The sequence below is a fragment of the Athene noctua genome, chromosome 6 (assembly GCF_965140245.1).
Source record: "Athene noctua chromosome 6, bAthNoc1.hap1.1, whole genome shotgun sequence".
In the NCBI taxonomy this organism is placed as follows: Eukaryota; Metazoa; Chordata; class Aves; order Strigiformes; family Strigidae; genus Athene; species Athene noctua.
In genome coordinates, this window is record NC_134042.1 from 28,289,492 (window position 1) to 28,316,254 (window position 26,763).

Consider the following 26,763-nt stretch of genomic DNA (forward strand, 5'->3'; position numbering starts at 1 on the left):
CCCTGTGATTTCCCTCTTTTCTCTGATGCTTTAAGGCTATTTGACTCCCCAGGTCCTCTCCATTCATGGAGGAGACAAGAGCAGGCTGGTGGGTGTGATGGGCTGTCTGCCCTGCTCAGCTTGGCTCTGCTCTGCCCTGTAGCAGGTACGAGGCTGTGGCTGTGCTAGGGTGTCCTAGGCAAGGGGAATTCCCCGGGGGCAATGGAGTGATGGGGACAAGTTCTCTTGTCAGTGCCCACGATCACCGGGAGGATGGAACAGTCGGTGCTTTTCAGAGCTGCAAGTCTGCAGCTCCACGTGTGCCTGGGAGAGCTGCCTCCCTTCCTGGCCGCAGCAGCTTTCCTCTGATCTGCCCTGAAGGCTGCGTGGGCTGCAGAGGCAGCTGGATGTGTGTGCCAGCAACCAGGGGAGACCGACTGCATGCTCCCTCCAGTGCCCCTGCAAAAAAAAAAGCGATGGGCTGGCCCTGTGGGGGCAGAATTTGGTGGGAGGGCAGGTGGCTCACCCATGGCCTAGGCAAAGGCAGCACAACCTGGTGTTGAGACTATGAGCCAGGTTCACGTCTCTTCCTCCTTTTCAAGGACTAAATTTGTGTACACGCCAGGGTATAGGTGGCGATTTCTTGGGTCCCCTATGGATGCATCCCCAGGGGATGGAGGTGACTGAGTCAGGCCTTGGGGAGCACCTTCTCTCCTTGTTCTCCCTTTGCAGGCCCCTGTGTTCATCATCAAAGGCTACCCCTTCCCTTTGATATACTATTGATTCAAACCAATATGCTGAGAGCTAATCCCTCTGGCACGGCTGGACACAGTTAGTACAGTGGCTGACGGGGCCATCCCTACTTGTGCAACCTGCTGATGCTGGAGCCTTCACTGAGCTGCCAGTTCCCACACTCCCAGGGCAGCGGAATTCATGCTGGTCATCTGGTGTTACCCAGATCTGCTCAGAAGTTGGGCAGAGGTGGAAGAAAAGCCTCATCAGGGCCAGGATTGGAGAGTGGTATGCTCCTGGGCTCCTGCTGCAGCCCAAACCTCTCTTTGCTCCTGGCACCAAGCACAGGCAATATCAATGTTTTAGCTCTGCAGATGCTCTAAAATCATATTTTATGTATGTGTGTATATATAGTGCTGTAACCCACTGCTCTCAGGAAGAAGTTTTTGTGCTTGCAGAGAGGGGACCTGGGCAAGGCAGGAGTGTTTCTTTGTTCCTGCAGCAGGATCATCTGCAGAGACTGTTGTGGCTGCTTGAAGCTGGGGAGGAGTGAAGGGAGGGAGGCTGGGAGCAGCCGGGCACCAAGGCCTTCCCCAGAGCAGTGTGGAAGGAAGTGTGTGGGTGGCCTGAGAAGGGGATCAATGGGACAAGCATGACACTGCCCACCTTATACTGGCCCCTGGGAGACTGTGGGATTGAGGGTGCTTGGGGGCAGGATGCCCCCAGATCCCTATCAGGCAGCAGTGGGCTGAAGTGGAGCAGAGCATGGCCCAGCAGCATGGGTTGCAGACCCCTGCTAGCCTGCCATGTAGCTGTGCTTGCCCCCATCACACAGCAAGCTTGCGGGCATCAGCCATGACGGGGGCTGGCTGGAGCTCAGCACCTGAGAGCAACTGTGCAGGGGATTTGAAATGCGCCCCTTCAAACTTTGTCCACCAGCTCAGCAGTGAGGTCCCTGCCATCCCCACGTGTACCATGCCATCCCAGCCAGGCGAGACACCAGGGTGCAAAGTCACTGGAGTTGCATGGTCCAAGCAATACATTATTGGGCTTCTTGGTCTGCATCCCCCTTGTGCACAGCCCAAGTCCTCTCCTTCCCTCTGCCCTGGCGTGAGGTTCCCTCTGCTCACTGGTGATGACTGTAGCTGTGCTGGCTGCTCCCATGGCTGGCAGTTTCTCTGCAGCAGTTGGCTTTATAAAAGGCAGCAGATAAACCTCCCACTCTCCTCTCCACCTCCCACAGCTACCTGGTCCCCAAACAGCAGAAGGGATTCAGGGAGGAAAGAGCTGACTTTTCCCCTATCTCCATCCTGCCTTTTCCCCATGTCCAGGGACCACAGTGCTCTTGGCACCTTGCGGCACTGTGAAAGGTGCCCACGACCTGCAGTGACAGCTTCAGGCTGGCTCCCAACTGCAGTGCAGCTGCTCCTGGTTTCCATATATGTTTCCACAAGGTTGTGTTTATGGCAGCAGAGGTGGCATTTTCCTTCTCAGAGGCCTTAAAATCCCCCTCTGGTTGAGCATGATTACCTGGATGGAGGAAGAAACAATCTGCCTGTAAATGCCTGACATCCCACCACTGACGCAGCCTTGCTGAGGGGTACCTGCCTTGGCCTTCAATGCCAAATGGGAGCTAGGGCTGCCGTGTGGGCACAGAATGCCATGGTATTGGAGCTGCAGGCGATAAACAACCTGGGGCTACCCTTTGCGGTGAAGCTCAAGCCCTTCCCTAGGGCTGTCTGCTGCGGTGGCCCTCAGTCACACAGGCAGTAGGGACTGGAAGTTGTCCACATCTGCACGTATCATTGTTAATTAATTGCAAGTTCAGGGGTTGCTCTGGGGACTGTAGACAGCATTCAGCATCCCAGCTTGAAGCAGGGACCTGGTGGTACCAGGAGGTATCTTTACTGTTTTCCTGAAATACTGTTTTCCTGAGTGCACATGTGTATTTTAGTGGAGAGCCCCAGGATGACTTCCTGCCTCTTTCCCACTTCTAAGCAACCTGGGTCTCCATTCTGCACAGTCAGCCCTGGCTTTTTCATAGAATCACGGAAAAGTGTGGGTTGGAAGAGACCTTTAACGGTCATCTAGTCCACCCCCCCTATAGTGAGCAGGGACATCTTCAACTAGATCATGTCACTCAGCACCCTGTCCAGCCTGATCTTGAATGTTTCCAGGGATGGGGCATCTACCATCTTTCTGGGCAACCTGATCCAGTGTTTTACCACCCTCATCGTAAAATATTCTTATATTTAGTCTGAATCTACCCTCTTCTACTTTAAAACCGTTACCCGTTCTTCTGTCACTACAGGCTCTATTAAAGAGTCTGTCCCCATCCTTATTATAAGCTCCCTTTCCTGGCTCTCTGATCTCAGCCAAAGCCCAGCAGCAGCCCAGCAGCTTCCTGCCCTGTGCTTGGGCTGGGCCTAGCCTGTGTAATCCTTTGTGCTGAAGACCGTTGATTTAAGCATTATTAGAGGACAAGGGCACACAACGCAGAATGAGTGACAGGCCTCTGCCCTGGGGAGCTTGCAGCCCAATGAGCTTATGTTTGCTCAGTGCTTTGCACACACAAAGTGCAGTGTGAGGGGCTAACTGTGCTGTGTGCACAGCAGGGTATTGAAATATAAACCAAACATGGGTTAGAGACGGCCTGCTTAGTCAAATGTGTCAGAAAGGGCTGGGGGTGGAACAAATAAACTCCACTCCGGTTCTTCCTTCCTAGTCGCTGTGTGCTGGCTCCAGCAGCCACTGGCTCGCATGTGCATGGAGAAGAGCTCCTCTGTGCACGGCCTCTCCCACCTGACGGCCCAAACAAACCTCTCCAGCTGTAGATCTCACCGTAAGCACTGCTTGGTCTTGATTGCCTGAGGTTTGTCTTTATTCTTGCACCAAGGCACACTGCAGCAAATCAGTGCTGCCCTGCTTGGACCACAGCATCCCTCTGAGAGAAGTGGCTCATGCAGGTGGCTGCCATACTGTAGATGAAGGCCCCAAACGTGGTCCTGCAGAAAGCCTGGCTGGGGGCTGGGATGCCTTCTTGTTCAAAAATCTCATACATGGAGCTTAGTCTATCCCAGTGCCAAAATGTGGCCACTCTGGGTCTGCATGGCAGTGCTGGGGAAGAAGGGTAGGGCAGGGAGCTGGGGGTGACTACAGGGGGACATGGCAGGGGATAGTTTTGCTCTCAAATGCTGTATTAGTTTCTGGTGAGTCCCTGGGGCAGCATGACCTTGCACAGGGTTTCCCGAAAGTGGTGGCAACATGCCACTCCTGAGAGCACAAAAACTTGCTTGGCTCCCTGAAATGGGGCCACACTCTTGCCCTCCTGGTGGGCTACATTGTTTAGATGATCAGTGCTGGCGAGGCAGGTTGGGAGTGGTTGGAGGAGAGCGGGGAGGACACACATTTTCTGTCCCAGGAACAGACACCTCTTCCCTCATACTGCTGCCTATTTGGTCCCTCGCGGTGGGTTCCTGTGTCTCTGTGCCATCCCTTTCTGTGGGAGCTCCCAGAGGGCCAGGGACATGGACAAAGCATTGGGAACAGGAGCAGTGATGCTGAAGGTGGGCTCACCACCGAAGGGAAGGGGTTCACCATGGGTTTTGCATCCCCAGGGCCTGGGTGAGCTCATGGGCTAGCCGGTCCCTGCCACCATCCTGCCCTAGCTGGCAGTGAGCCTGGTGGGCATTCATGCTCCTCGGTGGGAGAGCTTATGGGTGAATAAAGCGATATTTATTTATGCCATCCTTAAGCAGATTTATTTTACTCAGCTATGTACTCATACTCATTTTCTTATTGATCTCACTGGCTTCCACACTCATACCTGCCATCTTCATGAGCACCCTGCCACGTGTAGTCACTTGTGGGTGATATGGGGACAAGGGACACTGGCTGCCAAGTCTTCCTGACCTCTCTGGGTAATCATATCTCCATTGGAGATGACAAAACTTATATTTGAGCAAGTGTTTTATCCCTGTTATGAGTCATCAGTTGCTGCAGAGTGGTCCTTTGCCTTCAAACCTTACTGACCCCAGCCTCCATAGCCCACCCGTCAGGTTGCCACTCGTGGTGTGGTTCTCCTTGTTTGGAAGGTGTGTCTGGTTTCCAGCAGGCTAATGGCATGGGCTGGTGTATGTCCCATGTTAGGTAGCTGCTGGTGGGTTGTCTGTGCTGTGGCCTTAGCAGGGTGTGAGCACAGTATTCACAGCAGTGTCAGTGTTTGTGCTACTGATCTCTCTGCATCCAGCGCCTTAGCTCCCTGGCGGGATCTGGCTCCACCCTCCATGGGTCCGTGTGTGAGCCTGCCCTGAAGATGCTGAAGGTGGTGCAAAGAGCCCTGCCCAGGAACGCTGCTGCCTCATTCCCACTTGCCCCACAGGCCACCACCAGCCTGATCCTCTCTTTGTTTTTTCGACCTGGAGGACATGACTTTAAGAGGGAAGGTGAAGGGAAACCCGGGGAGGAATGCCTTGGACCCCTGCGGGGTTTTGGAGGGCTGCGTCTGTGGTCCCATCCCCTCTGTGCTCATCCCTCTCAGGAATGGATGTGGCCTGTGGTGCACCTGTTCTCCCATTCACCAAGCTACAGGGACAGAAAGGTCACCATGCCCTTTGGTGGCAAAACTGCCTCTGCCTGAGTGCACGCTGAGCTCAGCACAGGGTGTTGATGAGCCTTTTCCCAGCCCAAGGTCATTCATTAGCTGTGCTGAGTCAGTGGCAGTGGCTTGGGTTTCCTGGCCTCTCCTTCACTGCAGTCCTACAAGGTCAGTCACTGCAGTCCTGCATGGTGGCATGCCAGAGGTTTGCCTCCCTGCGCAGTCCTGGGCATACCAGGGCATGAACTGGATCTTCCTGTTACAGTGGTCCTCGTTTTCCACTCCTGCAGCCTGGCCACATCTCCTTGCAAAGGAAGAAGGACACAGAGGCAGTTGGGTAGCAGGGATGCTTGCTTTCTAGGAGATGTGGTCTGACTCCTCAACTTGGCTTTTCTGCTGGCTTTGTGTGGCCACAGACAGCTCCAGCAGCAGCCCTGTGCCCAGGCTGCCCACCTGCCAGCCGAAATGAGTAATGCCCTCCCTGCTGGAGAGGGATGCTGAGGCTGGGTGAGCGCAGGCATGCCGAGAAGCCCAGTTTAGTCATCTGAGTGCTCCCAAGGCTTTGTTCTGGTGTTTTGCTATTCCAGCTGTCCGTGAATCCCCTAGCAAATGAGTTTGCTGGCAGGGTGCTTCAAGGGAAAGATAAATTTTGAAAAATTGCATTCGTTTAAAAGATATGCCTTATTTTTAATTGGAAATCTGATTCTCTGGATTAGTGCCCACCCAACCGGAGAGGAGAAGCATATGCTGGTGAATCAACAAAACAAGCAGGGCACTGAATATTCAAGATAAACCTTACACACTGGAAATGCCTCATAGAAATTATCTAGCAAATCGCTTTCAGTGGTAAATCTCATACATTCACTGTCCATTCACAGCAATCACAAAGAAGTGAAAGAAGGACTGCCTTTATTGCCTACATGTTTTCTGACCCTATTTTAGCATCTTTCCTCTACGTGAGACCTAAGTTGGGTAGACCATATATTGTGATTTCTGCCTTTGTGTTATTGTTTCATTTTCTCAGCTGCAACCCTGTCCACTCCTGTGTTTCTTGACTTGTCTGTTGCTGTTGCTCCTCCAGGACAGTGGCTGTTCTGAGGGACACCTGTGGTGGGTATGTGGAGGCACTGCCTCATACACAGCTAACAGGAAGCTCTCCCAACACTTTCTGGAGGTGAAGGTTCTCACACAGCTCTGTTATTCACAACAATATTTCCTCCTCTGGCCCTTAAAGTTCAGGAAAAACACAATGGCAGTGGCCTACCTGCGAACAGGAACTGATCTGGCAATGCTGTGGGGTTTGTTTGGACCTTTAAGATACGATCACAGAGTCAGAGTATTGCAAAATGCTGAATTATCTCATATGTCTGGTGTTTAGCTCAGGTGTTTTAACAGCAACTTTAAGTCTGACCTACAGTGTCCATGTGATCTCTCACTGTATACCAAGTAAGGTATCTCCTCTAGTTGGATGGAGGTTGAACATGTCCTACAGGTCTGAGTTCAAGCTGTTCCTGGTGCGCGTAAGCAAAAATCTTCTCTCACAGTTTCTGCTGCCTGTGCTGTTCCAAGAACATTTACATGATTTACTTTTAGCTGGTTGTTCCCAACGGTTATTTTAATGGTAACGCTGCAGCTATATAATTTGCATAAGCTTTTCTAAGAGTAGCACCATAAAAGGTGAGATTAGCTGGAACAAACGGTCTAGAAAAGTACCGGTTTGAGTATTTGGAGGTGGGTTTCCCTGGGTATCTGGGGGTGAAGGGACCAGGGAAAAGGTATGAGAATGAGCTTGAGATCATCTTCAGAGGAGCTGTGATACACTACAAGGGCTGTGTTACAGACCTGAGCATGACAAGACAGCTCCTTTGGGCAACAGAAGTGGAGATGCCTGTGAGAGAAGGGACAGAGCTGGACCAGTGGCTTCAGGTGTCTTCTGCTCCTGAAAGTACTCTGTCCAGTAACACTCTGGCATTGAAACAGCAATGCTGGATGAAGAGACAGGAACTGGTTGGCCTGGGTGGGTGAAGGCTGGCATTTGGGAGGCTTGTGGGTAGCAGGAGATACTAGCACCATCTCCAGGAGGAACCCATTGCTTTTGGCCACCAGGAGCAAAATATCTGCTACTAGGGGAAGGGGGCAGCAACAAGGACTTGATAGGGAAAGACAACCCGTACCGATCCCTGTGAAAATCCCCCTCACCCTGCTATCCTCCAGCAGGATGTTCCTCCTACGAGTGTGAAGATGGAGCCTAGAAACAAGCTACAGGATATTACCACTGGGTAGTGGAGTGGTGGTGGTGAAGAAGGGACTCGGAGGTTGCTAAGAGTCTCCTTGTTTATTTGCTGAAGGTCCAACATTTCCCTCGGTCACAGGCACACTCTTCTTGTTAACAAAAAGGCAGTGAATTATTTAGCAGCTGAAAATGCCAGATGGCGATGTCTCTGCTGCTTACAGGAGGGAGGGAGGGAGGGAGGGAAGGAGGGAAGAAGACATGCACATGGGGAGAACAGATTGAGAGCATCTCCATAGGAAAGGGCTGACCCTGGCCAGAGGTCCCAGCGGCCCAGGTGGTTTCACAGGCGCCTGAAGGCAAGCAGGAGGCAGGCAGCCAGGGCAAACAGCTGCTGCTTGCCAGAGTGACTCACTCATTTCCCACAGATCTCCCCTTGTTGTAGTTCCTTTTTCAGGGGTTGTTATCCCAGTGGAGCCATGCTGGGCCTTAAAGTACGGGACTCCTAACCCTGGCTGGGGATCAGGCCATGACTGAGGGCACTACAGGGAGGCTTTACCAGCCCATCCCTCACTTCGCATCTGGCCGCAGGGATAGTGCTTCAGCCCCAAGTCTACTGGGATACCTTTGGAGCAGTATCAGCATATCTCGAGTGACATGGCAGTTCTTTTGGGAGCCACACTAATGGTCAGCTGTCCCAGCTTGGGCTATGATGTCTCCAGACACCATGGACTAGCCAGATCAATAGATATAGGGACCTCTGCAGAGAACTGAAGATGCTGTAGGCAGCATGGGCAGATTTGTAGCAGACATGGCTTCAGCCCGTGCCCCTGGTGACACTTCACCATATGCACAGTAAGAGGGACTGCCATGGGTCTGCATGCCCTGGGGATCTTGATACCTGTAGTTCAGTGGCTTCTGACATCCCTTCAAGGCATCTCTGCAGGTAGCCACATGCCAGCCTAACCCTGGAGTGGGGTGAGCCTCAGGCTTTGCTGGGCTTATAGCCTTGGTCCAAGCTTCCAGTGGAGATTTTTTGCAGGGCTGGAATTTATGCTTTAGAGATGAAAAAAATATCAAGCCACTGTATTTCTGTGTTTAATTTGGAAACTGCAGGCATCAAGAGTAGTTTTTAAGTTCTTCAACCCTCTTGAGAGCTTGGGTTAAGAGTCCCTTGGGAATCTCTGGTGACCACCTGATTGCATTTGTCAGGCTGTCAGAGCCTTTTTTTTTTTTTTTTAATCAACTCTGTGTTTGAAAACCTCCCTCTTCCTCAGCCTTTCCTTTCCCTGGACAAAGAGGACAAAGAGAGTCATTGTTTCAGGTGTGTAACCTGTGTTAGCTCCTGCCCCAGCATCCCAATCCTACCCGCTGTGCTCAGCCACTAATCTCCTCAAGCAGGAAGCTGCATGGTCTAAGAGAGAGAGGCTGAGGCTATAGCAGTGCACATAAAACCACGTGCTACTGTAGTCTCCCATCTGTCACACTGACACAGCAGAAGTAAATGTTTCCCAACAAAAGCAAATCTGTGTAATGCTCAGGAAGATCCCCTTTCTAAGACAAGGCATTTTGTGTGTGCTCTGGCTGTGCTCCCCAAGGACCTCTCAATCCAATTTCCTTTGGTGTTGAAGAAGAGTTGATCCTCTTTGTTTTGGTGAGAAAAAACACCATAAACACTTGCATCTCCAGGTCCCTGGAGGTGCTGGCTGTCTTTGTTTGCATCCTCCTCCATCACTTAATCAGAGCATGGCTCTTGCTCTTCTTCCTCCATCCTGTCCAGGGGATGCAGCAGGAATAAGCTGTTGCTGGGTGACTGCAGGGGCTGCAGCAGGGACCCAGTTGTGGCTGGAATATAGATAAAGAGTAGGAGTGAATGCCCAGTGGCCTGAATACTAAGCTCACAGGAGCACATGTTAATAAGCATGCTGAAGTTTCATGTCGCCTTTGCACTGGACGCAATATACTGTGCTCAGTATGCCTGCAGGGTAAGACACTCATATAACTCCTTATAAAATTCAGGCAGGCCAGAAGATGGGCTTGTCAGGAGCACAAGTCCCTGAGAACAGAGATGTAAATAGCTGCAGTTGAAAGGGCTCCCTTGGAGGTCATCTAATAAAAGCCCTTGCTCAGGCCCAGGCCAACTTCAAAATTATATTTTGTTGCTCAAGGCCTCCAAAGACAATGCTTCTTTGTCTAGCTGTTCCCCCACACACTGGTAACCTCAGTCTTCCCTTAAGCAGGGTCTTCAGCCCTCTGGGTTTATCTACCTAAAAAGTACTAGACATCCTAACTCAAGGTCTTTTCGGAAGAGACATTAGGGACCCAACTTGGTTGCCATTTTGAAAACTTGCCACAACCTATTAATGGACTGTCATGAACCGTCATGAGAACACCCTGAAGACCCCCCACACTGTCCCAGCATGCCTCTTACCCCGGCAATGTGGTTAGTCTCACCACAGTCATAGCGGTCCTCCAGGCACCAGGAGTAGCTGGCTAAAGGGTGGGGGCTCCAAGGGACGGAGACTTGGGAGGCACATGAGAAGACACTCTGGCCCTCTTGTCCCCATCCTGTGTTTTTTAGTGTTTGCTGTGCTGGTTCCCTCTCCTCCTGTCCCGGTGAGTGCAGTGGCCATTCAGCACCATCATGGCATGCAGGTCTGTGGCATCCCTGTGAGTAACAGCCATGCTAGCTGCTGTAGGATGCTTATTCCCAGGGGTCCCAGGCACTGCAAGTTTGGAGAGGATCCTCTCCTTCCTAAAGCTTGGCAGTAGAAAAGGTTTAGGAAACAAGCCATGGTCTTGGCCATTAATGGCCTTTAAGTGTTTCCAACCAGTGAGGACTGTAGCCTGCGGTATCAGCTCCTGAGGAGGTGGGGGAAAACATGGTATTCAGGGTCTTGAGAAGCTGATTCTTCTGAAGACATCAAGATACCTTGGAAGGAGCAATTCTGATCTGGCGGAAAGACAAAAGGAAAGTCCCATGACTCCTGAGTCACACAGGTTGTGATGCTGGAGAAGTGAGGGCTTAAGGGATGTTCCATATGCAGTAGATAACTGGCTGTGGGGAACAAATCAAGCACATCCCCAGCAGCCCAGTTGTTAACACTATCATTTCTCTTATTCTCAGAAACTCAAGCAAATGCTTTGGCTCTCCCATTCCTGCCTGCTGACTGCACCAGGGTGGCCATGACACGACCCAGCTTCCAGGAGTGAGGGGCAGAGGTGGTGAGAAACCTGTGCCAGGTATGATGGAGACATAGCATGGGATTTAATGGGGTGGGGAACAGCTATGAGACAGCTGCGAGATTTCTTCAGCAACACCCCCTGCCCTGTGTCCCACACCCCCTCCCTGGGAGAGACTGGTACCGAGGAAGCTCCAAGATCGCCACCCAGTCCTCTCCCCTCCCTGCCCTCAGGGAGATCCTCAGACCTCGCTGGAGGACCTGGAAGAGCCACGGCCCCCTTTCAAGCAGAGGCTTCTCCATCCACACCCCTGCCCCTGTGTTGCAGGGTGAGGCCCCACGACGGCACCCATGGAGAGTGTGTACTCGGTGGAGCCAGCGCCTGATGGTGCTGGCCCCACCTCGCTGGATGTGCTCAGCTTCCTGGACGCCCTGGTGAACAGCACAGAGGAGCAATGCTTCAGCGCCCGTTCCCACAGCACAGTCCTGGAAGGGCTGCCGTTCGGTGGCGTGCCCACCGTGCTCGCCATCAACTTCATCCTCTGGCTGGTGAGCAGACCAGGAGGTGCCATATCTATGGGCACTGCAGCCCCTGGCTGTGGTGTCAGAGTCTGGCTGTGAACACTGTGTGTGTGTGTGTGTGTGTGTTATGGGTGTGCTGACAGCCACATGTGAGTGCAGTCTCTGCACCCGTGCACCTGGCTGACTGGGGGAGCAGGGATGAGTGCAGGGGACCAAGAGCTTTGCCCCTGTCGTGCTGGGCAGCAAGTGACACTTGGGCAGCAGTGGTGAGATCACGGAGCAGGAGCAGTTTGGCTTGAGGCAAGAATTTTGCACGAGCTTGGGAGCATGAGTGAGAAAACAGAAAGGAGATCCCACAGGGCGAGACCCTACAGCAAAACCCTTCACCTCTTCCCTCTTCTTCCAGCTTCTCCTCCTGGTCTTCTCCTGCCTTCGGAAAGCGGCTTGGGACTATGGGCGCCTGGCACTGCTGATGGACAATGATAGGTAAGGAGGATGGAAGGCCACTGCGGGTGATGGCTCCAGCCTCTCCAAGAGGGCTGGCACTGCGGGGTGGCCCACAGAGAAGCTCAGCAGGTGTTCCTGTCCCTCCTTCCCCCTGGGAATGGTGTGACTGCCCTTGCCCATGGACGCACAGTCATGGTCTGCTGCAGGGAGAGGGCAAGCCCAGGCCAGCTTTGATTCCCTCTTGCAGGTACCATCTAGTGACAGCGCTGTCAGTGCCAGGGAGGGCACTGTCCTGGGAAGGACAGAGGCCCAAGAGCTGCCTCTGAGTGGTGGCTGAGCTGCTACCTCTCCCCCTGCTGCTCTCTCTGGATGAGCAGGGCTGGCTGGCGGAGGAGGCAGAGGGAGAGATACAGCAATAACACTGTACCTCATGTCACCAAGGCAGGTTGCCTGGCCCATCCTTTGGGCTAGGTGCAGAATCCCACAAACAATACCGGTGTCCTCATGAAAGTAGAGCCCAGACCACATTTTCAGATGGGCTGTGCTCCCTGCAGCTGCCTACCTGACAAAGCACGTCTTGCCTCAGGCAGCAAAGCATCTTTTTTTATGCAGGTGGGTGCACACAGGAGGGGTCTCTGCAAGGCTGGGCAGCCTGCAGGAGCAAACTCTGTAAAAGGCCCTCTCCTGCCTTCTCCCCTCTTCAGCTCCTCTTGACCTTGGGCTCTGGAGCCGAGTCTCGCAATGGACAGGCAGTGTTTCCCTTCACCAGGAAGAGCAAAGGTGCAATCAATACTTAAAATTCAAACTCTGATTATGTTCCTTTTTACTGTAATATCATTTGAGAGGGCTGAAACGAGTGAAATAGAAAAAAATCTGGTTCAGCTGTCCCTTGTCCTGGAGCTAAGGTGAATTGTCCATGAGCCACCCCAACATGGGCCAGGGCCACAGAGAAGCTGTGGGGACTTAGCACAGAGGCAGCGAGATGCAGCCCCTGCCCCGAGCTCAGCAGTAGTTGCTGGTCCAGCACCAGTGCAGGATGCAGGGAGGTGGGAGGTGTTTTCCAGGCTGCTCTCCTAGGAGAAGCTTCTCTGAGGGTGCTCATCCTCTCCTGCTTGCTGTTTCTTTCCCACCTCACCCCTCCCTTCACTGCAAAGTTTGACATCGCTTTTCTACGGAGAGCAGAGTGAGAAGGAGAAGTCGCCGTCGGAGAGCAGCCCTCTGGACGCTGATAACAAGGACGTGGTGAGTGCCAGCAGCCATGGCAGTAGGAGCCCCAGGCTGGGCTTCTCCTGGCTCAGCCTGGCCTGCTGTTCACCAGAAACCCAAGTCGGAAGTTAAATGGGAGAAATTAAACCCTCTAGCACAGGGTTTCCTGCTTAACACCCTTTAGCAGCAGGGTATTCCTGGGAAGGCTGGAGGGCTTCTTTGTCCTGGCTTGTTTTGAGGCATCTGCCTTGAACAACAGCTTGGAGGGGATGCTCCTGCCAGGACAAGCATCTCCCAGCTGCATGGCCGTCCCTGCTGGCTGTGGGGACCTAGTTGGATGCATGGCCAGAGCCTCGCTGTGCACCCGCAGGGACCTTTCTTGTCCCGGCAGGACAGAGTCCCCTGGATCATACCTCCACCTCTGCCGGTGTGTGGGCTGTGGGTGCTTTAAAGTTTTTGTTTCTCTTATCACACCAGGCACAAACCAGGCTTTGCTGGAAACAAGCAGAGACAGACATATTTTGCTGACTGTTTCCTTCTCTTTTTTGGCAGTGAAAGCTCAAAAACCAGTCACTGGTGTGACTATGAAAAAATGATATGACATTAAAAAAAAACTAGGCAGGAAAGGTAAAGAACAAAAGTCCTTGCAGGTGGCACGAGGACTGTTTAAAATCTTGGTACTGGATGCTCTGGGAAAATGTATATTGCTCCTCAAAAAATAAGTGAGAAAGACCAGAGGGAAAGCCGACATGGCTAAAGAGCAGATTAAGGGAGATTATTAGAAGTAAGAAGAAATCCTTTTAAAAAAGTCCAGCTGTTGCCAAATGAGGAAAATCTAAACGTGCCAGGTTAGATGTAAAATACACTAAGGAGGGAAAAAGAGTGGTTTCAAGGAGAAATTTGTAGAGCATGAAAGCAAATACTGGATTTTTCTTCACACGTCAGGAACAGGAAATATGCCAGAAGGATTGTAGTGCTGATAGATGTTGAAGATAGAAGGTGCTTGCTGGAGAAGGCGAGAGTGAGACAGGAGAGCTAAATAAAGTTTTGGTGTCTGTAATCAGTGAGGAGGAGCTTGACCAGATTACTGCCTGGAAGCCCTTCTCCATGGGGAGGCACTGGAGCATCGCACCAGCAGCAGGGTTGGAGGATGAGGTCGCAATCAAAGCAGCCTGAGAAATTCCTGTTACCATCACAAATTCGCAGGACTAGGCACAGGACTTCTCACTCACCCTGACACAAATAGCCAAGCTATTGACTGCCATGTATAACCTCTTTCCTGCACGCGGAGATCCTGGAGAGTTGGGAATTAGCTGACGAATGCTGGTTTTTCAGGCGGGTTTCTGGAAAACCCAAGAAATTACAACCCAGGGAGCTTGGGGTCTGCATGAACAACCTCCTAGACGTCGTTCTCCAGAGCAGAGGCCTGTAGCAGAGCATAAGAGGGGAGACAACCCGGCTGTGCTAAGGGGTTGTCTGGCCCCTGCAGAGCTGCCAGGGGCATGGGGATGCCTGCACCTCCTTCTGCTGTGGTTGATCAGACAAAGCTGAGCTGTGGGGTAGGAGGGAAGGTCCTGGCATGGCTAAAGTCAGGGGATGGAGAGGAGGAAGAAGCTGCCAGCTCTCATGGGGCAGGGTAAGGGAATCCCACAGGGTGTTGCCTGGGGTCCTTCCCATCCAAGGTCAGCAGAAACACTCTGGAAGGAGATGAAGAAGCTAGATGGCTGAGTGTTATTCGGTACAGCCATGACTGGGGGGACTGTAGCGGGACCTTGAACTTGCGTGAACTCCAGTGTCAGTAAAACATAAAATAATGGGTAGGGGAGAAAAACCTGTATATTGCATATGCGTTGACAGGGATTGAGCTATTACACAAGATCTTACATTGTCCTTATATTGCTCTACGGCACTGCCAGCTCAGCACTCAGTGGTGGTCAAAAAAAGCACATTGTATGTTCGGGACTGTCAGGGAAGGGGCAGAGGAGGGAGCTGCTGGAAGCCAGGAGCCTGTGTTACAGACAGGCCCCATATTTCTCACTCCTCCCAAGGCCTTTGCCACTGCTGTAGACAAGCCACTGGGCTGAGCATCGCTGGGCTGTCTTGGGCACTGCCTTCATTTGCTCAGCCCCACCAGCCCCAAGCACCTCACCACCTCTGCATGTGTCCCCAGTGCCCTGGCTCCATGCCGGGGAAGTGGTCACCCCTGGCTCATCCCAACTATTTTCTCTTCCAGGGATTCTGCTCCTGGCTCATTTCTATCTACCAGATGAAGTAAGTGTGTGTCCTCAGCATCACAGCCATGCTCCACCACTACCCACCCCTGGGGACTCAGTGACCACAGGTGGTGGCCCATCACCTGAAGCTGCTGGGACCAGTGGTGGAGGAGAACTCCTTTCAAACATCCCCCCTGGAGAGAGAGCAGAGGGAGCAGAGAAACACCTCTGCATTTCCTCCTGGTTCTGGGATCCTGTCCCAAAGAAAAGGGCTTCAGCCTCTTCTGGTAGGAGCCAGTCCTGTAACGGGATGGCAACCTGAGGGCTGCTTGTGTCCCTCATTCCCTCTGAGCCCAAAGCCCACATGCCACAGCCAGGATGCCATGAATTGGTATGGGCTGTGTGAGGCTGGAGCAGCCAGTGTCCCCAGGGTGGGAGGTGGTGGGGAGGCACCACCAGTGCTCACACCCACCTGCCTCTCCTCCAGGGATGAGGAGATTCAAAGCAAGTGTGGGATCGACGCCACCACCTACCTCTCCTTCCAGCGGCACCTCCTGGTCCTGCTGATGCTGGTCTGCGTGCTCTCTGTAGCTGTCATCTTGCCTGTCAACTTCTCAGGGGACCTCCTGGGTAAGTACTTCCCCAGTTGTGAAATGGCTCAGGAGTGTGGTGCAAGCTTCCCCAGCCTTGGGGCAAGAACTGTGCCACGGGGACAGATGGCAGAAGAACCTCTCTGTCAGGAACACCCATGTGAGCAGGAACCCACCATCAGCTGTGGGATGGAGGGACACAAGAGGCAGGGAGCTTCAGGGCAGTGGGGGCTTGGTGGGGACCTGGGAGATGGAAGAGGAGGGAGCAAAGACCAGAGCCACTAACCCTGCGAGCATGGACGTTCACATTGCACCGGGTTCCCTTAACCTCCCACTTCTCGTCTTCCCCTGCAGGACACAATCCCACCCACTTTGGCCGGACAACCATCGCCAACATCCCAACGCAGTACGTGGCTCCCGCATCTGGGGGGGCTGTGGGTGCTGCCACTGTGGTGGGCACTGCTGGGAGCACCCAGGCACAGCGGTCCCTACAGCCCCATGCCGGGGACAGGGACAGGTCCATGTGAGCAGCACGCCGGTCACGGTAGTCCCTGTGTCTCTCTGCACCATGCACAAGCACAGTCATGGCAGCCAGCACACTGGCACTGCTCGCTGCACCCTGCTGCTGGCAGAAGTGCTCTCAGGGGCACTGGGTGGCCTCATTTCTGTAGCACCTCAGCCAACACCCTGGAAGCTGCCCCTCTCTTCCCTGGCTGGGGGTCTGGCACTCAGCTTGGGGAAGTCCCACTGGGCAGTGGAAGCAGCCACGGGTGGCTATGAGTGAGACACTGAGAGCCAAGATGGTCTGCATGCCATATGCCTGCTGCAGTGCTTGCTGATCCCCTCTTCCCTTCCTCCAGGGACCGTCTCCTGTGGCTGCACAGCATCTTTGCCCTCATCTATTTCATCCTCACCGTCCTCTGCATGGCTCACCACTCGGTCCACCTTGAATACAGAGAGAATGAGAAGGTGAGCAACCACCCCTCCTCCAGCCCTGCCTTGTTCAATACTAATGGACAACTTTATGCTTTGTGGAAAGGATGGTCCGGTCCCAGTAGGTAGGAGAGTTTTAGAAATAGCCTGGGACTGAGCAAGCAAGGAAGGATATGGCTGGTTTTCTCCAGCTTCTGGAGAAAGCCTGGCAGCCCAAAGGCAAATCTCTCTTCTTGCTTCCTTGTATCTTGTGATTGAAGCTCTACTGTGTCCATCTGTCTGGGAGGTAGCAGCATTCAGCTATGCCCTGAGGTCTGGGAGTGGGCATTGGGGTCTGTGCTGACCAGCCTTCATGGTGGCAGTCAGTGCCCTGGCTCGTTTCTGCCTTCCTGGCAGCTGATTGGCAGTGAGACATCCCACAGATCCCCAGCCTAACCACCTCCTCTGCCCCTTCTTCTCCCCTAGGTTGCCCGGACACTGATGGTTACCCACATCCCTAAGGAGATCACAGACCCTTCCCTTATCATCAAGCATTTCCAGTGAGTAGCAGTGTGCCACACTGCCAGGTGGCTGGCAGGTAGGTGGCAGGGTCTGTCCCTGTCCCCTGGCTCCTGGTGCCATCGTGTCCCTGTGCCCACAGCGAGGCTTATCCCAGCTGCACTGTCACCAACGTCCAGTTCTGCTTTGACGTGCGCAAGCTGATGAAGCTGGATGTGGAGAGGTGAGTGCATGCAGGTCCCCATTGCCTCTGCGGGTGGGTGTACTGCTCCTGCCCACCATGTCAAGGGACATAGTCTGTTAGTCTGTCTGTCTGATGCTCCCTGAACAACCCTCGCCCCTGTCGGCTTCCCGGCAGGCGTAAGGCAATGAAGGGGCGGCTTTACTTCACCACCAAGGCGCAGAAAGAGGGCAAGATCATGATCAAAACCCACCCCTGTGCCCGCATCTTCTGCTGCCGCTTCTGTGGCTTTGAGCAGGTAGGAGGGCGTGGGCAGAGCTGCAGGCAGCACACCCCCACTGCGGGCAAGGCAGAGCATGGCAGCTTGCCTGTGCTCCAGCCCGGCAAGTGTGGCAGAGCCCTGTCTGCTCCCACAGGTGGACGCCGAGCAGTACTACGGGGAGCTGGAGGAGAAGCTCACAGATGAGTTCAATGCTGAGCGCAACCGCATCATGCTCAAGCGGCTTGACATGGCCTTTGTCACCTTCCAGGATGAGCGGATGACGGCTGTGTGAGTGCCCCTTGTGCAACAGGCACGGGGATGTCTCCCAGCCTGGTGGCCACCACTGCTGGGGAACTGGGGTACCTCACCAGCTTCTCCAGCCAAAGCCGGGTGATGGGTTTGTGTCTTCTGCACCTCTGCTATCTGTGGAGGTGGCTGCTCTGTTGGGGATGCGGGAAGTGTCTCACAAGAAGTGTGGGGGAGGTCCTGAGCCCTTGGTCTGGACCTGACCCCTGGCTCCCTCCTTCTGCAGGATTTTGAAGGACTACAGCCACATCCGCTGCCGCAAGCACCCCCAGCAATCCTCTGTCACCACCGTGGTCAAGTCACACCACTGGGGTGTTCGCTATGCCCCTGCACCCAGCGATATCATCTGGTGAACCCCTGTGGTGGGAGGGATTTGGGGGCAAGAATCTGGGGGGAACCCATGTAGCTATAGGGAACCTGTGCCCGTATCTATAGGGCACTTTCCCAGGGTGGCAGAGGCGGACAGTCCCTCCTTTGGCCATAGCAGAAGTCAGCAGGGGTGACTGGGGTGATCACCTCATGGGTCGCAGGACTCAGCCAGGTGAGGCTTGGGGTGATTTCCAGGCTCCAATCTCTCCAGCCTGACTCCAGAGCCTCCTGGTGGTATGGACACCGTCTGTGACCACTCTCTGGTCCTGGGGCTCTTCAGGTGTCAGCGCAGCAACATGGGGAGGGGAAGAGGGTGAGCTCAGAGGAAAGGCTGCCAGAATGGTTGGTGCAGGTAGTGGAAGGCAGACCTTTGAGGAGCTGGGCTGGGAGGCCCAGGACATGTGGCTTTTCCTCCACATCATGTTCAATAAGTGCTTTCCTCTCACAGGGAGAATTTATCAGTCCGTGGCACATCCTGGTGGGTGCGATTCATCCTCCTTAATATCTGCCTCTTCATCCTTCTCTTCTTCCTCACCACGCCAGCCATCATTGTCAACACTATGGATATGTTCAATGTCACACATCCTGTGGAGAGCCTCAAGGTAGGCCCTGGGGTCCTGCCAGCTTTCTTAAAGTGTCTCCATTTCCAGGCTTGTCCATGACAGGGGGAGGGTGGACAAGCCATCACTGGGATGGATGGGTGTTGATGAAAGGCAAAGGGTGGTCCTGCTCCTGCTTGGCATCCATCGCCTTCTTGTTGTGTTTCCAGTGGCAGAGCCCTGGGGCACCTGTACAAACCTGAGCTTTGGTGCTGGTGTCCTTGGGGGAGGGCAGGTTGGTGTCAATGCAAGAGAAGAGGTGTGGGAGGAGCTCCAGATGTTAAGAGCTGCCAGCAGCACATCTCCTTCCTGCTCATTGACCTGTGAGCTGTTGGGTGGGGACTGGGGCTCAGAGCATGCCAGTGGTGCCTTTGGCTGCCATCAAGCTCTTTACCTCCTGAAAAAAATGCTCCTGCTCAGGGAGGGGATGCCCAGCCTGCCTGTTGCACACACTGTCCTGTGCCAGGAGATCCAGGGAACTCCCTCCAGCATGGCTGAGCTCTGGCAGGCTCCTGAGGGGGTGTCTGTCATCTCTCCTCCTACAGAACCCCATCATCACCCAGTTCTTCCCCACACTGCTGCTCTGGGCCTTCTCTGTCTTCCTGCCCTTCCTCGTCTACTACTCGGCATTCTTTGAGTCGCACTGGACGAGGTAATGGGGCTGGCCCCTACGCTTCCCCAGGGCTGTGGTAGATGGGAGGAACCTTAGTAGGACTTGTGGGACCCAGCCTGCAGGGAGGCAGACATGGAGTGGCAGACCCTGGCAGAGCCCTGTGGGTATTGCCCTCCATGGAAAGAGCCCCAAGTCCATGCCCGAAGGAGACATTTCCTTGCCATAGCCCTGAATGTTTCCAGGCTGCTGCAAACATTTTCAGATGGGTCTGAGGAAGTTTGTGAAAGGGATGGTGTGTTAGTGGACTGGCAGCAGCAGGACCGTGGCCCTGACTCTGGCAGCACATCCTGGCTGTGTTCACAGCCCTCTGAAGTGGAGGCATGGGTTCAGAAGTCTCAAAGTCTCCTAGAGAAGAAGCTCTACCCAGCTCCTACAATGTGCTCTCTCTGTCTTGACCCTTCACTGGCCCCAACCCCTGTGCCTGGTCTACTGAGTCCTTGCAGGAGCTTGTCACTTCTTTCCGCTCTTGGGCAAAATGGGGGGTCTTGAACCTGTTGTAGACACCCATGTGCCTCTTGTTGGGTGTCTACACCAGCAGGAATGGTAGGAGAGGGCAAGGCTGAAGGAGGCGAGAGATTTTTAGGGGGCACAAGAGCTTTCACTACAGCAGATTTCTCATGGTGACTCGTCCCAGTCTGGGAGAGGCTTTGCAAGGCCCCCAGTAGATGCACAGATGAAATGCACTTGGCTTCCTGGGGCTAGGAATAGCTCCTTGGTGAAGAGCAAGACCCAGCCCAGCCTCTCCCTTCACCAGTTACTCTGCCTTGGAAAAGTGCAGCATTCTTCTCTTGCCTTTCTTCTCTGCAGGTCGAGTGAAAATCAGCTCACCATGCACAAGTGTTTCTTCTTCCTTGTGTTCATGGTCATCATCCTGCCCTCGCTGGGGCTGAGCAGGTACAGACCACCCTGCTGCACTGCCCTCCCTGCTCCCTGGCAGCTGGGATCGCACCCAGGCCCCTTGCCTCCCACAAGCCAGCCCCAAAGGGCTAAGGGCTCACCGCCACTGAAACAGAGCTGCCTCTGGGGAGGAAAATGCTCTTTAGCCATGCCAAACTGCTCCTGGATGGTCATGGACAGAAAGCTTCCAGGCAGAGGAGGAGGGGAGTGGAGTGGCTTGCCAGGCTGCCATGGCTGACCTGAGGGTGCTGGTGGTGCCCTGCTTGGGGCCAGCCCTTCAGCAGACCCTGAAAGGACTAAGTCAGGTATCTGTAGCCCTGGCTACAGCAATCCTGACCATCCAGGAGGTGACCACCCATGCTGTGGTGGTCCCAAGTGGCAGAAAGGGCTGTTCTGGCAGCATAGGGTTCAGAGAGTCTTGCCCACCTGGGGCAGGGGAAAGCAGACTCGTGATGGGTGCCCCCCACATTGCTCTGTGTCTCCCCCTCTTTCTGAGCTGCTCCTCTTCCCTCTACAGCTTGGACCTTTTTTTCCGCTGGCTCTTCGACACCCACTTTCTGGATGAGGCTGATATCAAGTTCCAGTGAGTAGCAGGCAGCTCCCAAACCTCCCAGGCAGGCAGGAGTGCCCAACACCTGCCTCCAGTGGCAGTCCCGACCACCTGCCCAAGCATCCTCTTACCCTCTGTGTCCCTGGGGCAGGTGCGTTTTTCTCCCAGACAACGGAGCTTTTTTCGTCAACTACGTGGTCACCTCCAGCCTGATTGGCACAGCCATGGAGCTGCTGCGCATCCCGGGCCTTCTTGTCTACACTGCCCGCCTCTGCTTTGCCAAGTCCGAGCCTGAGCGGCTCCACGTCAAGCGGGTACGTGTCTGCCTCTGGTCACCTCTGAGCTACATGACCCCCAGCACAGTGGGGATGCACTTACTGAAAACTCAGACTGTCCTAGTCCCATGGGGAGGCTTGTGGGGACTTCTTCAGGCTTCATGGGGGCTAATGGGGGGGGAAGGCAATCATGTGGACCAGGGTGAAAAGGTAAGTGCAGCCTTTGCAGCAGCAGAGGCAGTAATGACACTGTTGGCTGTGTCCCAGAGCCAAGCCTACCAGTTCCAGTTTGGGCTGGAGTATGCCTGGACCTGCTGCATCTTCTCTGTCGTCATGACCTACAGCATCACCTGTCCCATCATCGTCCCCTTTGGTGAGTCCGATCCCATGCCTATGGTCCCACTGCCCCTGGGCATGCCAAGAACAACCTGTCCCAGCCACCAGCAGCAATGTGGGAGCATGAGCTTCCCACATGGTACAGGAGGGCACCCTTGGGCATCGTCCCCTTGGCCTGTCCTGCTGTCCCTGCAGCCTGGCTGTCTCAATTGTCCTCCCTCCAAATGGCCACTCCTCTCTCTCCTCCTGCCAGGGTTGCTCTACATGCTGCTCAAGCACATGGTTGACCGATACAACATTTACTACGTGTACATCCCCACCAAGCTGAACCAGCGCCTCCACGTTGCTGCCATCAGCCAGGTCGTGGTGGCCCCCATCCTCTGCATGTTCTGGCTGCTCTTCTTCTCTGTTCTGCGCCTTGGTAGGAGGAACTTGGGGCTGCCCCCCACCACTGCTGAGGGTCACAGCTGATGCTTGGGGAGAATGAATCACCACTGTCACCCCTGAGTTACGCATGACATGGAGGGTGGGAAGGGGGAAGGTGTGATGGAGACCTGGCAGATGAGGGGGGGTGTCAGCTAGTGTTTTGGGAAGGGGGTTGAGAGCTTGTAAGACCCGAAGCAGGCGCCAGCCTGGGGCTCAGTTGCGCATGCAGCAGGTCCTTGGAGGCTCATGTGCTGCCCCAGTGTCTCTGTGCTCTAGGTCCCACCCGCCCTGTCACCCTCTTCACCTTTGTGGTCCTCCTCTCCTGCATCATCTTCTCCTTCTTTGGCCTCTGCCTGAAGAAGCTGCAGCCACGGAAACCCTCCAGCTACCAGGTGAGTGCAGACAGCCACCTGTCCTGTTCTGTTGCCCTGCTGCATCCCCTCCTCACCTCTTTGCATTGCATTTGCCGTGGGGAGTCTGAGGCAGTGCCTGGCTGCTCCCCCTGGCTTCGGCTGGTGACCCCCCAAACCGTTGTTACCTCCTGGCCTCCCTCTGCCCAGATGTCTGACCAGTCTGAGGGCGCCTTCAATGATGTGGAGCGGAGCAGCGTTTCCTCCACCCCCAACTCCAACGTGAGTACCCTTCCCCAGCCCTGCTGCAGCCACCTCCCCTGGATCCCCTGGGCCCTGACACTCCACTGCCCCCCGGGGCAGCTTTTTGTGGCCACTGTCCTGCAGGAGCCCGAGTTGAGCCTGACGCCAGCGGCCTCCCCGGCACACCAGTCCTATGGCACCATGGGGAACCACCTGGAGGCAGCGGAAGACGGGGAGGACGGTGGGCTGCAGAGCTTTGAGACAGAGCTGGAGACAGTGGAGGGCGAGTATAGGAGTGGCCCGGTGATGGAGAGCCAGGCCCGCTACCAGTGAGCATCCCCACCACTGGAGTGAGGACCAGCTGTGCCGAGAGTGGAGGACATGCTGGTGGGGCAGGAAGGAGCCTTCCAAGCACTAGTGGAGGCCACCTCGCTGACAGGGTGGGGGGACAACAGGACTGATGTGAGGGGGAGACCCCATTTTATGAGCAGTAGTGGGAGGCTCTGCTGGTCCATTCCACTGCCTGGACCAGCTCAGCCCCCCCCTGTCTCCACCTGCCTCTTCCGGCCCATTATGGGGAAGGGGGGGTGCAGTGGTGTGGGGAGAAGGTCTCTCTGAGAGGCCATGCTTTTAGGGGCACGAGGGAGGCCTTGGCCCCTCTATGAGGGGGAAGCAGCCCAGACAGCTCAGATGAATGTGCCCACTGCCACGCTGTCCCACGGGTCCTCAGTGGGAGGGACAGCCAGTTGTAACCCTTGCTTCCCACCCCATCCAGTGTCCCACTGCCTCCCCTGGTGTCAGCTGTGCAGGCTTCTGCCTGTCCCTCTGTCACCCCCCAAGGCTTTGCCAGTTAAAGCCGGGACTGCTGAGACATGAGTGCTTTGGTGAAGGAGGTGAGTTCCCCGGGGCTGCTCCCAGCACCAGCGGCCCTGCCCTGAGGCAGGCATCAAAACACAAGCCCAGCTCTTCCCCACCCTCCCGCTACTGCTATGCCTGTGCTCTTTGTGCCCTGGGGAAGGAGCAGAAGGTCAAGGGACGAGTGCGTTTAACGGCTGTGAGAGCAGCTTCTCATCATCCCACTCCCCCCAGCAGCATCCCTCTCGCGCTCATGCTCATGCTCTCCCCGGGGCTGGCCATGGGACCTCACATGGCTCCATCCTGTGGCAACAGAAGTGGGGAGGGGAAGGGTGACTCACAACTGGCAGGACCCTGGCCTCTGGGTCCTGATCCATCACATCCTGCCCTTACCCACAAGCCACAGTCAGGGGATGGTCCCCCAGCAGCCACACCACCTCTCGAGTGTGAATCCTGCTGTGGTTAGTGTAAATGTGCCAGCTCCTGCCCAGGCAGCATCCCTGGGGTTTTCATCTCATCCGCAGCAGCCGTGGAGGCCCCTGGGGACAAGAGCAGATCCTTGCCCTGCTCAGCCCCTCTGTCACCAGGCTAGCCCGCCTGGGCATGCTGACTCCTCGCTTGGCCCCACTTTGGCCTTGGGGCTGGTTTTCCTGCTCCTGATTCTCCTGCTGGCTTCAGAGCAATTCTAGCCACTGTGCCGGGACTATGCAGGGAGGGAAGGGACAATGATGCGGCTCTGCAGCACCAGGACTGCCAGCATAGGGAGTGATGCTGTACGAAGGCCATGGCACTGACTGCTCAGCATTACTGGTGCCACTGGGATGGGGGGGGGGGGGGGGCGGGGGGCACAGTGTGCCAGTCCTGGGGGTGGAGGTGGGGTAAGCGATAGCCCAGCAGTGAGCAGTGAGTCTCAGCTGTGTTGGACTCAAGTGAGCCCTGGGACATTCCCATGGGGCTCAGCTCACTGAGCTGTCAGCCTCGTGGTCCCTGTCCCACCCACACCTCTGCATGCTGAGGCAATGGCTGTGGCACACTAGCCACCAAGTGATTGCCTCGGGGGAGCCTTGAGCTCGGCTGCTCCCTCCCAGCCCCAAAAAGCACCCGGGGGGGCTCACGGCTCCCTGGGCAGGTACCTCCAGGGCTGCCCACAGCACAGCTGCTGCCATCACTGCCTGCTCTGGGGGCAGCCCTGGCCAGAGGAGGGAGGTGCTGGTGGCCTCTCTCTGGGTGGAAGCAAGTGCCTGCGAGTGGCACCGCGTCCTCGGGAGCTCGGGCTGCTGGTCCGATTCCCCTTGGCTGCCCCGCTGTAGGAATGTGCCAGAGGTCTGTACCTTCTTGTGATTTATTGCTATGACCGTGCCTTGAATAAAATGACTTCACCCAGCCTCTGCCTGGCATCATCATCCCCACATGTCCTGCCTGGTGCCAGGAGAGGGGGGACCTTTGCCGCTGGAACCTGAAAAAGTACCTCAGCCCCTTTCCTGTGGCACCTGTGGGCTGCTTTTGACCCTTCATGGGGATGTCCTGTATAGGCTTCAGTGGTGAGGAGGCCACTCGACACCTCCTCATCTCCAGGCATCTTGCCACCCACCATGGTCCCCACAAAAGCAAACCCCAGTGAGTGGGCAGAAGCAGCAAAGGCACGAGAGCAGGAACAGCCCTCCATGACCCCTCGGAAAGGCTGTCACAGCCCTTGGCACCATCCCTGACACTGGGGAGGGGGTGCAGCCCTGGGACAGACTTGTGCTTCTCCTGCCTGTCCTCTGCCAATACTTGCCCCACAGGACACCACCTACTGGGAGGGACCAGGAGGGTGGCCTGGAGCTCCTCTGGGCCCACAGCAAGGAGCAGCACAGTGGGGGGACCCAACCCATCTGGGGATGGAGCAGATGTTCCCAAAGCTGAACTGCCCACCAGCAAGTCCTGGGGAAAGGAGCAAACACCATTTTGGGAGTCTTTCTCTAGGTTTTGACTAGACGGTGCTCTTTTTCTCCCCTTCCCAAAACACACTACAGCCAAATTCCTACTTGAATGAGCTGCCTCAGCAGGTCCTTCCTGCCGGCCCCTCCATGGCTCCCATGAGGTGAGCCCTGCATGTCCAGCCTGGCTTACAGCACGGGGCAGGAGGCATGAGAAGAGTTTCCCTTTGGATGAAAAACTGGAAAATTAAAAAAACCCCACTCCTCTCATCACACATCCCCACAAAGGCCCCCCACAATTCATCATTAGTAGTAAACAGGGCTAAATGCAGGGCCTTGCTGGCACCAGGGACTGAGGCAGGAGCCCTGGCTGTGAGCAAGGGCTGTAATTCCCCCCCTGGTTTGTGTCTCTCCTGGCCCTCCCACTGGGGAAGCTCATCACAGCCTAAGGACGTTGTGTAAGCCCCATCATGCTGCACCTCTGACACTCCAGCCCTCAGAAACCAGCTCACCTGATTACAGCCTGCACATACAAGAGGGCCTCACAGCTGGGGCTGAGGAATTGCGTGGCATCTCCCACTGCACCGGCCGCCGGCGGGCAGTGCCAGAGCATCCCCGCCAGGCAGCAGCCAAGGCAAAAGGGCGGTTTGTGGGAGCCGTGACAAACCTTTGCGCTGGTGCAGGGAGTCGAAGGTGAGGGTGCTGTGGCGCTGGCCCTTCCCTGCAGCACTGGGGTTGGGCTCCCACTGCCAGACCTGAAGCTGGCAGCTGTCCTCCAGGCTAGGAAGAGCTGGAAAATTTATTTTAGCAGGGAGGATTGCTTTGAATTCTGATCTCTGCTGCTGTCCTTGCCCTTTGCAGACTGTCGCACATTGCCCTGCAGAACAAGCCCCATCCTAAATGTTGCCCCATGCTCTCCTGTGGCAGGGCTGGGATTTCCAGGCCGCAGTAGATGCTATTACAGTCCCTAAGTTGCCTGCCCCACTCTCAGGACCATCCTTCTTTGGTGTCACGTGCCCAACTCTCCCGGGGCTGGAAACCCACTGTGTCAAAGCTAGAACATGCCCCAGGAAGGGGGAGACAGGACCTCCTGCATCCCCACCTGCTGCTCCCTGGGGCAGGGCTGCTCTGCAGTCCAGCTGGCAGGGTGGGAGCTGCATGGAGCCAGGCAGGACTCCACTGTGAGGTTGTGCCCTGCTGCTACGGGCAGCCAGCAGTGGGTGACCAGCAACCTGTGTGCCAATGTTATCTCAAATAATAAAAGCAGCAGCTGAACAACAGAAAAGGGATTTTCAGGCTGATTACTTAAAGCTCTAATTCCATTAGAGATAGTTAAACTTGAAGGGTAATAAGCAATCAGCAGCAGGACATCTTTGCTAGCCTCTCCACTGCT

General features: G+C 55.2%; 1 protein-coding gene across 5 annotated transcripts in view; it reads left to right on the forward strand.

The window, feature by feature from the left end:
• Positions 1-24,834, forward strand: part of TMEM63C (transmembrane protein 63C) — a 33,231-nt gene extending 8,397 nt beyond the window's left edge. For 3 of the 5 annotated variants that reach the window (XM_074910012.1, XM_074910015.1, XM_074910013.1), the window contains exons 2-24: positions 10,666-10,781; positions 11,049-11,269; positions 11,649-11,728; positions 12,844-12,931; positions 15,129-15,166; positions 15,596-15,738; positions 16,053-16,104; positions 16,559-16,667; positions 17,097-17,170; positions 17,272-17,352; positions 17,488-17,608; positions 17,727-17,860; positions 18,105-18,227; positions 18,696-18,849; positions 19,392-19,498; positions 20,327-20,413; positions 20,934-20,999; positions 21,118-21,280; positions 21,509-21,614; positions 21,831-21,998; positions 22,280-22,395; positions 22,564-22,635; positions 22,717-24,834. In XM_074910012.1, the coding sequence (XP_074766113.1) occupies positions 11,072-11,269; positions 11,649-11,728; positions 12,844-12,931; positions 15,129-15,166; positions 15,596-15,738; positions 16,053-16,104; positions 16,559-16,667; positions 17,097-17,170; positions 17,272-17,352; positions 17,488-17,608; positions 17,727-17,860; positions 18,105-18,227; positions 18,696-18,849; positions 19,392-19,498; positions 20,327-20,413; positions 20,934-20,999; positions 21,118-21,280; positions 21,509-21,614; positions 21,831-21,998; positions 22,280-22,395; positions 22,564-22,635; positions 22,717-22,929 (2,493 nt within the window). In that variant the 5' untranslated portion in view covers positions 10,666-10,781; positions 11,049-11,071 and the 3' untranslated portion in view covers positions 22,930-24,834. Of the gene's footprint in view, positions 1-10,665; positions 10,782-10,954; positions 11,270-11,648; positions 11,729-12,843; positions 12,932-15,128; positions 15,167-15,595; positions 15,739-16,052; positions 16,105-16,558; positions 16,668-17,096; positions 17,171-17,271; positions 17,353-17,487; positions 17,609-17,726; positions 17,861-18,104; positions 18,228-18,695; positions 18,850-19,391; positions 19,499-20,326; positions 20,414-20,933; positions 21,000-21,117; positions 21,281-21,508; positions 21,615-21,830; positions 21,999-22,279; positions 22,396-22,563; positions 22,636-22,716 lie in introns of those variants that run through there. The other 2 variants (XM_074910016.1, XM_074910017.1) reach the window with 2 other exon arrangements.
• Positions 24,835-26,763: the final 1,929 nt, after the last annotated feature.